Raw genomic sequence first — 15,360 nt, 5'->3', positions numbered from 1 at the left:
TGTGTGCAATTCGTCTCCTTTCTTTTTAATTAGAACAAATCAAGCTTTATCCTGTATTAATTTCAATTAAGATTTTATTGAAAGATTGACATGTCACTCATATATTATTTCAATCTTTTTAATATAGGTCACTTTGTGAGTTATAGACTTAGATTCCAACTTTTGTTTTTATATTTCCAATATTGGTTTTACATTTGTTTTGCTACCTTTTTTAGACTGTGGATGGAGTTCTTATTAAAACCCAAAAATATGAAGTATATTAAAAATTCTAAAGTCAATGTGGTGATTTTGACCAAAGTTGTTATGGTAGCTCCAAAAATAACCATTGAAAACAGGCAATTAGTAATAATAATAAATTTATATGGTTTAAAAGGTAATAATTTACAAGCTTTATTATAAAAAGATTCATAGATTGCAAAGTAAATATTGAAAGTAATCGATTGATTATCCTAATTCCTATATATCAAAAATGATACTTGGTTGCTAGCCCTATATAACAAGCTTCTCGAGAAGGCTATGTGTGTTGTAAATGCGTTCAAATTTTCCTAACTCAACCTACCTAAGTATCTAACTCATCTTAGCTTAACTTACAAAGGTCGTAGCTTCATCTTTGTCTTTCCATTTAGAAAATAGCACTAAATCTAAATGTGGACTTAAAAATAATTTTTTATACAAGTTGTTCATTTGAATCCGAGGAAAAAAAGCTTCACCTGTTCATTTTGTAAATTATACTTCTTCCTTTTTTTTATTACTTGCATCGTTTCTCATTTTTGACAATTTTCTATCACTTGCATCATTTCTATTTTTTTGGTAATATATTATCTCTTTCTCTCTTTTAGTACATGTAATTTCTTTTTTATCTCTCTATTTCACTCATCACCTTGGTTCTTATAAAAAAGAAAACGATGCAAGTAATAAAAAACAGGCGTATATTTTGAATCATGAAGAATATCTATAATCTTGGCCAATGAACATGCAATGGATAAGGTCGATCATCATGTCCAACCCTTGGAAATTTTGTCTTTGTGGTCATGACTCATGAGTCATGACCAATTTACCTAGTTGGAGAGAATTGACAAATGCACTCAATTCAAAAGTACATTTGCAACTTAAGGTCGTATAAGGTGACAATTATGACCAAAGTGTTACAACATGGGCTCATCATGTATTAGGCCCACTTCTGCTTGCACGGTAAAAAGTTTATGGCGCAGTCACCGGCGACCCAATCGTAAAGCCAATCATTTTTTTTACTGGTCTTATCTTGGTATAAATGGAATAATATTCTCCCTCTAGCCTAAAACCATATTCACATGTTGTATTTAAGGTGAAAGTCATTTACATTTTTCCAAAAAAAAAAAAAGTCATCAACTTTGACATTTTGGTTTTATGAGTATTAATGAGAAAAGTTATTGTGATTTATGTGATATTTTAGCAATTTTGTGTTAACGTGTTATACCTCCTCTGAGCCACTATTACTGCAACATCGTTGTTAAAATATTCTTTTAGAAATTATTGTGGAGAGGAAAGAGATAGAGATAAATAAAAGTGGAACTTATGTGATAGAAGATAGATTTAAAAAAGATATTATCTGATATTAAAACTAATGTGAAATTTTCAAGTTAAAGAAACGTTGTAGTTATGAATAATATAAAATAGAAAAAGTTTATAGTTATACACCTTCGCTTGCAAATATGATTATATGAGCTTTCCCATCTAGAGAACAGATAAGATGTTGGACAACCTAGCTCCCCAACATTGTCGATGATTCAACTAATCCAACAAGTAATTTTTTTTTTAGAGGAAAAACGAGAAACCGTTTTATTAAGCTAAATCAAGTTCCACCAAAAGTAAGATATTTTGGGGGAAAGAGTTCGTACATACTACTTCAAAATTAAAATTAACGTTTCACTTTGCCAATAAATACAACAATGTTTCACGCTCTCCTAACACGACAACAATAAAAAAAAAAACACTAAACAATTCACTAAAGAGTGATTACATCCAAGAATAAAGAGTAAATAGGAGCATAAGCATAACCATTTGTTTTCCGCGAAAGGTTGAGATAACTGACATTGCATCCGCTTCCAAGCACACTTTTGTGAAGACAAATCTTCGAGCTATCATCACCCCATAGCATACGTGCAGCAGCAGCTTCGGTCATTCGAGCATCCCACGCAACATTCAGACGTGTTGGAGCTGTCACCAACAAACACCCCTGCCAATCTCGTATGATAACACTAAGACCCGCCACTCTATTAGCACCCACGTGCGCATCAAAATTAACTTCAACCCCGCCTTGCTCGAGTTTCTTCCACGTCGGTGCAGATGGTATAGCTTGATAAGCACTCGCGTGGCCAACTAACAATTTCAACTACTTTTTGGAACAAACGGAGTAGTTAATATCTATGCCTCTATACGAATTACAATGCTAATTTATTCACGTTCATTAATCTCAAGTTCTCTTTTTTCAAACTACAAATAAAAACTTAATAAATGAAGAAACATTTTTTTCATGAAAATTCATAGAACAAACTATGACAATAAATAATTATGGCATGTTAATAGGATTAGCCGGTGTTACATAGAATAGAAGTATATGTTCTACAATCAAGTTAGGACGTCGATTTTTTTAAAAAGAGGAAAAAAAAAAATGCATTAATCAAGGACAAAGAGTCTACAAGTACATCCACAATAAACCTCAGCAAAATCAAATATTGTTATACAAAAGAACTACACAGTTTGCAGTATGTTACATATGAATAGTAAATACATTGGAGTAGAAAACAATCATTCCACTGTAAGTAAAGAGAATATGCCCCAAAAGTAACAAAAAGAATTGTGTGAGAATACTGTCACACTCACAATCTAATACTTCTATGAAACACTTAATTTTCCTTTCCACAATCTGGATTCAGGGACTTCTTTACATGAAGAAATGTCTAAGCGTCCACTGATAATCAAGAAGTTCCACTGAAACCTCTACTATCTCCTTTCATCTCTCGAGTCGTTTGGCGACTTTGGGCTTCAGTACTCGAACTAGAAAGGTTCAGACCGTACTCGCTGGTCGTTCCACCATACTCGCTGCTACCGTACTCTGTGCTCGCAAGGACCGTCTGTCTGAATTTCTTCGTGTCGTCCTTGAAATGGGAGGTATCATAATCTGAGCTTTCATATGAGCTGTAGTTTGGACTCTGTCCTGGTCCTATTCCTTCATTTAGGTAAGAAAGCGACACTTCTCCTTCCAAGGCTCTATAAACCTGCTCAATATGTAAGGTAAAGATTCATAATCAGAACCAAAACACAGTTCTATGACAGCAGCAAAGCATGAGAGCACGAAGTTATGTCTTTTGCATCTTTATGATTCAGGCTCTATTTCGTCGAACGGTAAATATTTTTAATGAAGGCTCCGTTTGGTAGGGCGTAAAATATTTTCAGTGTAAAATGATTTTCATGGAAAACAATTTACAATGAAAAATACAATTCCAAAATTAGTTTTCCGTTGTTTGGTTCGATGTAAGAAAAATGATGAAATGAAAGGAAAATGAAAGGGAAAGTAAGGAGGTAGTGAGAGGAGTGTACAAGAGAGATAAGGAAAATAGTTTTCCCTTCATTTTGAAAGGAAAATGGTTTTCCACCATTGGGAGAGTAATTTTACCCCAAGGGAAAATGGTTTTACACTCTTTTGCCAACCAAACAATGTAAAACTGAAAATAGAGAAAAACAGTTTTCCGGGAAAACTTTTTACGCCCTATCAAACGGAGCCGAAATGTGATTTTCCATGAAAAGACATTTTCTATGGGAGAAGAGTAACTGGGAGGTAATTCTGGCATTGAAAAAATATATTTATCCTTGGGAGAACTAGTCTTTGCAAGCTAAGAATTATTAGGAATTGCATGTGTAACCAAACAGATATCCTCCCAAACATACATTCTCCAGAGTATTAAAAGAAACCTTAAAAATGTACAAGAGTATCTGGGTGACATTATGTATTTAAAAGCTAATTAGCATCAACAAGAAACTCAATATGAATAGACCATGAATAGTTAGACTGATAATGTCAACTTCTGTTTCCCACTAGCTTAAATCTTTCGCTTCCAAGGCCTTTTAATTATCTATCCTACTACGTTTTCGTAAACCAATTACACTCAGAATCCAGAGAAGGTATGTAATGCTCAAAAAGTCCACCAGATCATCAAATACACTAGGAAGTTTCTGTCCTTGAGGATCAATCAGGTGTTGTTGTCCCCATCCGGTAAGGTGCAGGGCAGCTAGCTAAATCTATACAAATATATTAAAAGGCGTGTGAAAACAAGAAATTGTGCCACGTGGCGCTCTCCCTAGGGAGTTTTAGTTCATGTAATCCATGTACTTATACTAAAGTTTTAACCACTAGGCTAAGTTGTATTTAGTGTTAATATCATAAAGTATTATATTAATAAATGAATTTCTTTTCTTACCCGGGGCATAGTCCGGGCCTAATAACTAATTAAAAACTTACTAAACATTGAATTCACAGAGATTCAACTCAACCATTTCAAGTATTGCCATTAACCAAAACAACTCAAAAAACTAAATATTGCATGTGAAGGCCAGACCATGTGACAAGCTGGTAATGTTGGAAACTCCTTATAAATAACCAAAATAATTGATGCTAATTTTTTTTGATACATGAGGTTATTCTTTACTAAATCTCCAGTGATGCCAACTTACAAACTCTGCCAAAATTTTAACAATTGACATGAAAATCTTAACTAAAGCTTTGGAAAAGATAATAAAGCTGTTAAGCAATGTTAGTCAAGCAGTCATGTTTTATGCGAGTAGTTGCACACAGTAGCTTAGATTCGGCTTAACGAGGAACTTAACCCGTCCCCCCTAGTTTGTGTAACAACTGGATTATTTCAGATTGTAATGGGTTATTCAAGCCCTGTTTTAATTCTATGATGCATGCCTTTCTTAATCAATTTTTTTTATCAAGAATAAGCCAACCTTTGCCGCTTAAAATAAGTCAAAACTTTTGATTATCTCACAATAAGCAAAGCTTGTGGGCAGGGGCGGATTCAGGATTTCAAATTTGGTGGGGCACCAAATTACAAACGAAAAATAATAATATCATATTTTAAAACAATGCATCACTTTAATTTCACAATTTTAATAAATAATATTAAGTATTCAATACTATCTCCATTTTTTTTGGTATATTTAACATATTGACTTTCACATTCATCAACAGATGCAACTTTTATTTCAATTTGTTACTAAAGTTTATAAGAAGCTGATATAAATTTATTTAATGTAAATAGAAATGAAAACAAAATTTTAAATAGTAAAATTTATTTTTAAGTATTTGTAAATAAATCTTGGTCATAATTAATATATTTAAATAATGTCGAAAGTCAAAGTGTTGCATTTATATGTAAATGAAAGAAAAAGTAATCGTTATATCACAAACAAAAAAAGGGTTAAAATTAGAGCTAGAATTTAGGGAGATGGATACTATTTAAAATATGAAATGAAGTTCCAAAATGGAGAAGAAAAAAAATGCTAAAATAGAGAAGAGAAAGATTAAAAAGTAAAAAAGAAAAAGAAAAACAAAACTAAGAAAAAAAGAAAAAAATAAAGCAGAAGATGATATGAAGTGAAGATCTAAAATGGAGAAGAAAAAAAATGTTAAAATAGAGAAGAGAAAGATTAAGAAGTAACAAAGAAAAAGAAAAACAAAACTAAGAAAAAAAGGAAAAAAAAACAAGAAAAGAAGAAAAAAAGAAAGCAGAAGATGCGTGGGAGTCGAACCCGCGGACCACAACAACATCAATATATGTTTGAGAACCACTGGTGCAAGTTGGATTACATGTAATTATTACACGCGTTTTAGTTTTAACCTATTGTAAAAATCTGCTTGACATTAAAAGTAAAAAGAATCCGATTTTTTTTTGGTGGGGCACGTGCCACCCAGGACCCTTAATAGGTCCGCCCCTGCTTGTGGGTGTATTAAATTTAAATAGGTTTCACAATTATAAGCAACGAATGCAGTATAAAGAAGGGGCGGGGGGGGTTCGAACCTGTTCACAGCACCTCAATCTTAACCACTAGGCCAAAACATCTTTGGTTAATAGGTTTCACAAGTAAATAACCTATTATTATAGGTATTCCATCCACATGTCTTTTTTTAATTGGTTTAAATTTTAATTTACTTCTAAACATTAATTAGAAAGACATTTTAAAATAAACAATCTTTCCTCCTTCTCCACTCTCTCTCCTTCGCCTGCCCTCCTCTACCCCTCATTGGCGACCCCCCCCCCCCTTCCCCAAAACTACTAACCAGGCACCACTCCCCAACAATAACAGAATTTTTTCCATGAATAATGTCAAAATGAATATTAATTCCTCCTATGCGCTGAATTTCAAATTTATTCCATGGATACCGTCCACGTAGGACAGCACGCCATAATTTTGATTTTTTTAATAAAACTGCTACCCCAAGTAGCGGTTAATACCCATAATGTTACACCGAAGTTGACCACTACTTCAAATAGCGGTTATATTGTGTCCTTAAGACAAGCTATAAAGCACGCATGTAAATCGCTACTTAGAGTAGCGGTTTACCAACACAAGAGAAAGAATACAAAGCGTGCCACGCAAGCTTAGTGCGTCCCGCGCACAAGCCTTGCAAGCAAGCTTAGTGCCTTCGTCTAGCCATGTAGGGTTGGTGGCTGGGGAGGAGGTAGTGGTTTTGGTGGGGAGGAGGTGGTCGGGTGAGAGAGGGGTGGAGGAGGTGACCTTGTGGTGATGGGGTGTGAGAGAAAGTATAAAGAGGTTTTGAAGAGTCCGAATTCTCTAGAGTTTTAGAGAAACTCTACAAGGTAGAGTTGTATCTGAACCATACATTTTAAAATCAAGGGCTCATATTGGTGGGAGAGAAAAATTTGAGGATGGATTTTAATGATAAAAAATAAGAGGGATTTTGAAAAGAGAATGTAAGAGCCATTGATTTTTTATAGAATGGTTGATATTACTCAAACTCTATCTTATAGAGATTTTAGAACTCTAGAGGATCCAAACATGGTTTTGAAGGAGAGAAAGTGGTCTAAGGGGGAAAATTTTAAATAAATAAAATTACCCATTGTTCAGGTCACTTGTCATTTAAGCCTAGTAAAAGCTAATATCCCCATAAGCTTCTTTATTCTAAATTAATCAAAAGTATGACTTACTTTAAGCACCGAGGCCAAAAGTTGGCTTATTTTGATAATTTTTCCAAAAGAAAAAGCTTAGATTAGGCTTTGTTTTCTTCAACTCAATTTCACTTGTGGAAAAACAAGTTAGGACAAGTTCAAATACTATTATATTGAATCCAGGCCTAATAACGGCCGATAAGTCCGCATAAGGGTTGATAAACTAATAAGTTTCAACAAGTTCAAATAAGGGCTAAATAAGTCCAAGAAGTTCCAATAAGTGAAATTCATGTGAAGAAAACACTCGATCCAACAATTCACCTTCTACTAAGCAGCATGAATCTCTCATGAAAGAATTCTAATAAGAAGAAGATTACTTCTCCAGAAAAGGATTTGCTAATATCAGCTCCACCTAATTAGTGATCCTGCACTCACCCAAAATCGCCTCATATGCATCACCTTCCTTGGCTTAGTGCTAATTTCTATTGCATTTGCAACCCCTAGAAACTACCAAGTACCTTAAAAGTTAAAAGTAGTCCACGATGCTGTTAAAGCCTTAATCCCGAAAGTTGTAGTTCGGTATATGAATCAAAAAGTTACCTACAGTGGTCATCCACAATAATTTTCTTCCCCATCCATTTGTATCTAATGTTATATACTCCTACAAACCCAATTTCTTCATAATATTTCTAAATCCCTCCATCCAAGTCATCTTTTGTTTGCCTCACTTCTAAAAATCTTCAAAATCCCAACTCTCTAGTGTCCTCAAAAGTCACAGGTGCATCTTATAGTTGGACATGCTATATTGCTATATAAAATATGAAGACTCAGCAATTTCTATCGTTATTTACGCCACCAAATCAGCAAACTCATCAACGCCGGCAAAATATGTTACTTCCTCCGTCTTTTTTTATTTGCTACATTTTGCCATTTAGGGGTGTTTCAATTTATTTGCTACATTTGCAAATATTTCCATATATAGTACATAGGTCCCACACTTTATTTACAAATTTGCCATCACTCCCTTCTTAATTTTGTAAATGTTTCCATATATAATACATAGGTCCCACAATTTACCTATTTGCTTTTTTGTTAATTCCATTTATGTCAATGGTCCCCACTCCCTCCTTGGTCTTTGTGAAAAAGTGCTTGTAGCAAATAAAAAAAGACGGAGGGAGTAATTTATTACCTGGCTCATTCTAGGGCGGCTGCGTGCTGAGTGACGGACACAAGCAGCAGCACAAGCGACCAAGCGGGCCATTTCACTGCGGTTGAAATTGTTTTGCAGATGCCGATCTACGAGAGTATCAAAGTTGTTCTCTTCCTGAGCTCTTATCAGCAAAGGTCTTGCCTACAGAGACCCAAAAAGAAAAGCCTTGTTACTTCTCTAATTCTCTGATCCATATCGTTTCCTTTTTTCAGATAATTAAAGAACTAGACAAGTCGAAAATGAAGCTCTACAAATGGACTAAATGCTTACCCAGTCAACTAGACTGTCATCCAAGTGAGCCTGTATTGCATCAACTGGCCGTCGCCCAGTGATCAATTCCAGAAGCATGACTCCAAAGGAAAAAACATCAGATTTATCTGTAAGCTTCCCAGTTGAAGCATACTCAGGGGCCAGGTATCTGGTAATGACATACATAAAGGAAACTCCCTTAGAACTTGTTTCAATTTCAAGTAAGCAACAAATTAACTTAACAATTGGAATTATGCATGCAAAGATCCTTCTTCAAAGAATTTCTTTTTGATAAAATGTAACAGTGTTCTATGAGAAACACATATAGAAAATAATACTTACCCAAAGGTCCCCATTACACGAGTGGATATATGAGTATGAACTTCCGAGGAAAACTTTGCCAGTCCAAAATCTGCAACCTGAACAAATGAAACCAAGAACACATATATAGAAGTCATGAAACAAATCAGCTTGAAGAGTGATTAAATTGCAGAAGCTCGTGTCTATGAAGGGAACAATGAGCTAGCTCAACAGCTGTCACTACTAAAAAGCTAATGTCCACAGATGAGAGTATTGATCAAGAGGAAAATCTGGGTATCTGACTCTTAAAAATGCAATCTGACCTTTGCCTCAAACTTGTAATCCAGAAGAATATTGGCAGATTTAATATCTCGATGAATGATCTTTGGATGACCTACAGAAACAGACAGTATACTAGTATAGAATCAATTATAGTTAACTATAACACTGGTGCATAAAGAAAGGATATCAATAGAACACCTACAATCCTCGTGCAAATATGCCAATCCTTTTGCAGTTCCAAGAGCGATCCTGAGTCGTATAGGCCAATCCATTGTAGGCTGTTCTTTAGCTGCAGGGTGGCATTTTAAAAAAAATAATCAGATCAATGCAAATAATTCAACAAACAACTGCCAGCACAAGAAGCAAACGGCGTAAAATTCAGTAAAATTACTACAAAACCATTCAGTAACGCAATAAACTAACCATGAAGATGATACTCCATGGTACCATTTGGAACAAACTCGTAAACCAGCAACCTATGTGACCCAGTGATGCAATATCCAACCAATGAGACAAGATGTTTGTGATGAACACGGCTGATAATTTCAACTTCTGCCTGGAACTCGCGCTCTCCCTGTCCACTATCAGCTTTAAGGGACTTAACAGCAACTTCTTTACCATTTGAAAGGACACCTTTGTGAACATACCCAAAACCACCTTGACCCAAGAGGTTATCTACCGAGAACCCATCCGTTGCCATTGCCAACTCGTCATAGGAAAACGGGCTCTTCACAAACCCAAGTGACAGTCCCGGTGAAGGTTGTGGACTCGGGTTTTCAGAACCAAAGCTTGACCCAGAACCCCCACCACTGCTCATTAACTGTGCAGGAAACGGTGGCGGGGGTTGGGATTGGGGTGAAGGAAATCTAGGTGGTCGTGTTGGGGCTGTTGTCGGAGGAGGGGGTTTCGGCACCTGATAATGCTCAGATGGTGGCGGATAATTCTGCTGCCACTTCTGTGCTTCAACATCATCAAGCCCATCTAGAATTGACAAACCAACATCATAATCAATACAAATGAGCAAACACATGAACATAGAAACACTCTAAGGCTCCGTTTGGTTGGACGTAAAACATTTTCAGTGTAAAATGATTTTTCATGTAAAACATTTTACAATGGATAATTCAAATGCAAAGCTAATTTTTCTTTATATGGTTCAATGTAAAAAAAGTTAAGGAAAAGAGAAAAATGGAAGGGGAAGAGAGAGGATGGATAAGAGAATAGTAAAAGGTTGCTAAAGCTCCCTTGATGCAAATCTTGTTTTACACCCCTTATCAAACCAAACAACGGAAAATAGAAAGAAAAGGAAAACTCATTTTCATAGAAAATATTTTACACCCTACCAAACCGAGCCTAAATTAAACAAAATCGATAGAGTATAAAACTATTCCTTGAACTCCAACCATCCGCTTATAGAGTACTACCTCCGTTTCAAATTAATTGTTACACTTTGACATTTTACACTATTCACAAATTGCACTTTGACCCTGTGATTTATACGTGAATAAAAACAGTCATGTGGGATCTTGTTAGATTCGTATTAGTATGTTTTATTAATATGTACTTTTTATAATTTTTACAAATACAAAACTAAAGATATATGTCCTCAAAGTTTTACATTGGCATGCGTGAAAAGTGTAAGTGTAACAATTAATTTGAAATAGAGGTAGTATAAAACTATTTACGGGACTCTAACCATCCGCTTAAACTTTTGGTTGACTTCATCTCATTAATAGTTATGAATAGGCCACCATCATTCAAATGAAGCAAAAAGATAAACAATTTATGAGCAGAAAACACCTTCAAATCATCAGCACGCCGCCAAAAAAAAAAAAAAAATGCACATCAAAAGAATAGTTTCATATAGATGTAGTTCAAAGATTAAGAAGAGCACCTTTACTAAATACTGAATATCACCAACACCACTACTCCTGCAGTCCTGCTATTGTTATTGCGACTACCATCCCCGTCGATACTCTACACGAACCCCAGGAGATGTCGCCGGCGCCGGCGACGATATAATTCTCCGTAGGGGAGAGAAAAATAGTCGAGTCTTTTTCAAGAGGAGAGAGAAAGGAAGAGGATTGTTTTTTTTTCATTATTCAAAGGAGGAGAAAAGCTCCAAAAATAAGAAAAACAAATTAAGGAGGGAAAGCGCGGTAAAGCCTAAATGTCTACTCCCTCCGTCTCAAAATATAATTTCCATTTTTATTTTGCGAGTCAAAATTAAGAATCTTTGACCAAATATTCTTACTAATGTATAAAGAAAAACATATTGATAAGGGATCTTGTTAGATTTGTCTCAATGTGTAAATTCGTAATATCAACTTTTTATATTTTTTACTAATAAGAAATAAAAGATATCGTAAGTCAAAGGTATGTCTTGGAGACTGTGCAAAATGAAATAGGAACTATATTTTGGGACGGAGGGAGTATTATATAAGGCAACAAATGGGAGATATCAATGGCATGTTCAGTGACAACTTTTGCACTATCTTTTAGTATTTTGACTGAGGGTATGTTCGGCAAAAGTAGTTGTCGGGTAGCTGTTGGTTGTTGGAGTAACTGTCAGCTGTTCGGGTAGCTGTTAGCTCTTAGCTCTAAAAGTAGCTGTTTACAATATAAGTGTTCGGTAAAAATAGCTGTTATGCTTATATATGATAAAAATAACATATTTTTTAATTAAAATATTAATTATAATTATAGGATTAATTACTATATGGTTCATACTTCATACTAGGATGACAAAGTCCTCATCAGTCCACTTAAATACCTCTTTCGTCCCTTCTTTGTTATTAGATGAAGTCATCTACGTATCAAAACGAAAACAAGAGAGTTAGTTGATAAAAAAATTATCTTTGATAAAAATGAGAAAGTGGGATTTTTTATCCTTAAAAAGTGGGATTTTTTTTTGTTAATCCCAAATTTTTATCCTGAATACATGATAGTTTACTAATCCCAAATTTTTATCCTTTGAAAAGTGGGATTTTTTTTTCTTTGAAAAAAAAAAGTCGAAAGTCGAACGCTACTTACAAAAACTAAACGCTATAAAATATAATGTTTGGGAAAAGCTATCCAAAAGCTATTTGAAACTCCAACAGCTACTCCAACCTCTACTATCCAAACACTTAATTAGTGTTTTGACTTAGGCCCTGTTCGGCAACAGCTTTTGCACTAGCTTTTAGTGTTTTGACTAAGTCAAAACACTAATTAAGTGTTTGGCATAGTAGATGTTGGAGTAACTGTTGGAGTTTCAAATAGCTTTTGGATAGCTTTTCCCAAACGTTATATTTTATAGTGTTCAGTTTTTGTAAGTAGCTTTCTACTTTTTTTTATTTTTTTCCAAAGGAAAAAATTTTCACTGATAAAAATTTGGGATTAATAGAATATCATATATTGAGTATAAAAATTTGGGATTAACAGAAAAAAAATCCCACTTTTTAAGGATAAAAAATCCCACTTCTCATTTTTATCAAAGATAATTTTTTTATCAACTAACTCTCTTGTTTTCGTTCTGCTTATATTTTTCATTGTTGATTAGTATACTAATATGGCTGCTAGATACGTAGATGGCTTGGTGCATTATATTCTCATTAATATTTTTATATTATTCATGGTTATGTTAGATACGTAGATGGCTTCATCTAATAACAAAGAAGGGACGAACGAGGTATTTAAGTAGACTGATGAGGACATTGTCATCCTAGTATGAACCATATAGTAATTAATCATATAATTAGAATAATATTATAATTAAAAAAATGTTATTTATATCATATATAAGCATAACAACTACTTTTACCAAACACTTATATTGTAAACAACTACTTTCACAGCTAAGAGCTAACAGCTACTAGTCGACAGCTAACAGCTACCCGAACAACTGATAGCTATTCCAACAGCCAACAGCTACCCAACAACTATTTTTGCCGAACATGCCCTTAGAATGGTTAAAGATTGGTTTTGAGTTGTGGGTAAAAAGGTAGATCACTAAATTGGGTTATTGTGAACTATGCCTTATTGAGGGTTGCATTTATCAAAGTTGGACTACTTTTGATAACTCCCCTTTTCGGTTAAGATTTTATTAAAAGATTGAAATACATCTTATCCTCTTAAATAATGAACTGGCTCAATTACTTTTTTATACTATATGGAAATAATGTATTAGGTATGTATATAAATTGGGATTTGTTAAACATCGCCCCAAAAAATTGAAATTACATCCCTAACCTTTTCTTTATTTTTCCCTAAACCACCACCCTTCACATCCTGCCACCACCATCATCTCACTCCACGAAATTATGCCCAATGAAATGCTAGACTAGCTAAAAGTATTACCACCCACCCACCCACCACTCTATCGTACCTGACGATTTTTTGGGTATTTTCATAATTCAATTTTAGCATTACCCTTGTCTCTCCTTCTTCATCGTACCATCACCACCCACCCACCTCACTCCACCACCGGTAATTATAATTTTCATCAACACTATTTGGTTAGTGGTTAAAATTTTAGTATATAAGCTTGAAATCATGGGATCAAATTTTTATAGCATGCATTTGCAAAAATTTTGTTTTATGTGTTTTTACGTGAAATAAACAATCTAAGAGTAAATGAAGGTCACTTTAGTTTATGTTGTTTTTTTATTTTATATTTGACTATATTAGCATTAGGTTGTACTTTCGTTTTTTAATTAATGCAAATTTTGTCGATGTAATTAAAAAAGAAAAAAGATAGTGTCATGTAACACATTTCCTTCTTCCTTGTTTAGGGAGCGAGGCCTCTTGATATATTAGTATAGATATATATTTATTCTAGATATTAAATAATAAAAACTTAATAGTTTTATTATTAAAAATATTTTTAAAAAATATGAAGAAGATAAGTAAACAAAGATAACAATAGACCCGCTTGTTCGTGAACATTCAATAAAGGTTCGATCAATGCTTGTTCAAAGCTTGGCTCGATCAGAATTCGGTTCATGAAGTTTCGAGCTTGCCTTTCGAATAAACTTAAATTAAATGAACACGAGCCGAACTAACAAGAGTTCAAACCCGACTCAACTCGATCGATAAGCACCCTAATAGTATAGCCCAAAAAATAACCATTGAAAATCGGCAATCAGTAAAAAAGGAAAAAAAAAAATGCACATCTATATCCACCCAAAAAAAAAGTCATAATTATAATAAATGTACTTTTTTTTTTGGTAAACCATACCCGGTTTCCGAAATCCATTTTTGGATCCGACTAATTCGGATTCGAGCTGGGTCAAACCCCAATTGAAGGGAAAGCTCTTCCAACAAACTCTGCTGCCTTCCCGTAGGGTCGAACCCTAGATTTCTAGTTGAGCTAGAACAACTCCCTTACCAATTGATCATTTGATCTAAGCATGTGTTTGCTAATATATCTACTTCAAAGATCAAGAAAAACACGCACCCTCACTAACTCAACAATCCAAATCCAATATATCAAGAATCAATCACTCAAGCAAGCAAAATTCCACGTAAAAAATCAAGACATGCAGAAAGTTAAAAACAATTGAAGCAGATAAAATTACCTTTAGGATTATCAAGAGAGTGAGGAGGTGGAGGAGGAGGAACATTGTAAGTTTTGTCACCATACTGATCATTTCTTCTTTTCTTCCTCGTTATATAAGTACGTACACAAAATATACTGAATATCACCAACACCGCTACTCCTGCTATTGTTATTCCCACTACCGTCCCCGTCGATACTCCATTGCTTCCTGTATCCGTACCCGATACCGAACTCGAACTCGAATCGGAATTGGAACCGAAAGATGAAGAAGAATCACTTGAAGGCGGTAAAGAAGGAGAGATAGAGGGAGTTGAAGGTGCAGGTAGTGGAGGTGGAGCGGGGGGAGAAATAAAGGAAGGAGAATCACTTGAAGGTGGTACAGAAGGAGAGATATAGGGAGTTGAAAATGCAGGTGGAGCGGGGGGAGAAACAAAGGAAGGAGAAGGAGCAATGGTCTCGGGAGGATATAGCGACGGCGACAGCGAGGGCGAGGACATTGTAGGCTGGAGGAGAGAAAAAAATGTGAGAGGAACGCCCTTATTTAATTTCCTTACGGAGAGAGAAGGGATTATTTGCTGAGTGTTTGTTGCTGCTTTTATTAGGAGAATACA

General features: G+C 34.8%; 1 protein-coding gene across 1 annotated transcript; it reads right to left on the bottom strand.

The window, feature by feature from the left end:
- Positions 1–2,692: 2,692 nt before the first annotated feature.
- LOC125492534 (proline-rich receptor-like protein kinase PERK1) lies at positions 2,693–15,314 on the bottom strand. Its single transcript, XM_048635140.1, has 8 exons — positions 14,769–15,314; positions 9,634–10,191; positions 9,413–9,499; positions 9,252–9,322; positions 8,971–9,047; positions 8,650–8,797; positions 8,359–8,520; positions 2,693–3,257 (listed from the first exon to the last, which is right to left on the bottom strand). The coding sequence occupies exons 1-8, from the start codon at positions 15,244–15,246 to the stop codon at positions 2,958–2,960; spliced, it is 1,881 nt and encodes a 626-aa protein (XP_048491097.1). The 5' UTR covers positions 15,247–15,314; the 3' UTR covers positions 2,693–2,957.
- Between the last annotated feature and the right edge of the window lie 46 nt (positions 15,315–15,360).

Source organism: Beta vulgaris, chromosome 8 (genome assembly GCF_026745355.1).
Source record: "Beta vulgaris subsp. vulgaris cultivar EL10 chromosome 8, EL10.2, whole genome shotgun sequence".
Lineage (NCBI taxonomy): Eukaryota > Viridiplantae > Streptophyta > Magnoliopsida > Caryophyllales > Amaranthaceae > Beta > Beta vulgaris.
The sequence above is the reverse complement of the archived record's forward strand: the minus strand, read 5'-3'. Positions and strand labels throughout refer to the sequence as shown.

What these genes read in the sequence shown, in the direction of transcription:
- LOC125492534 (XM_048635140.1), bottom strand. Translation starts at nt 15,246, where the DNA reads ATGTCCTCGCCCTCGCTGTCGCCGTCGCTATATCCTCCCGAGACCATT. An exon ending in CTCTCTTGATAATCCTAAAG is followed by an intron (nt 10,192 to 14,768) that starts GTAATTTTATCT and finishes TGTCAATTCTAG; the next exon opens with ATGGGCTTGATGATGTTGAA. An exon ending in GCCGCCCTAGAATGAGCCAG is followed by an intron (nt 3,258 to 8,358) that starts GTAATAAATTAC and finishes CATATTGAGCAG; the next exon opens with GTTTATAGAGCCTTGGAAGG.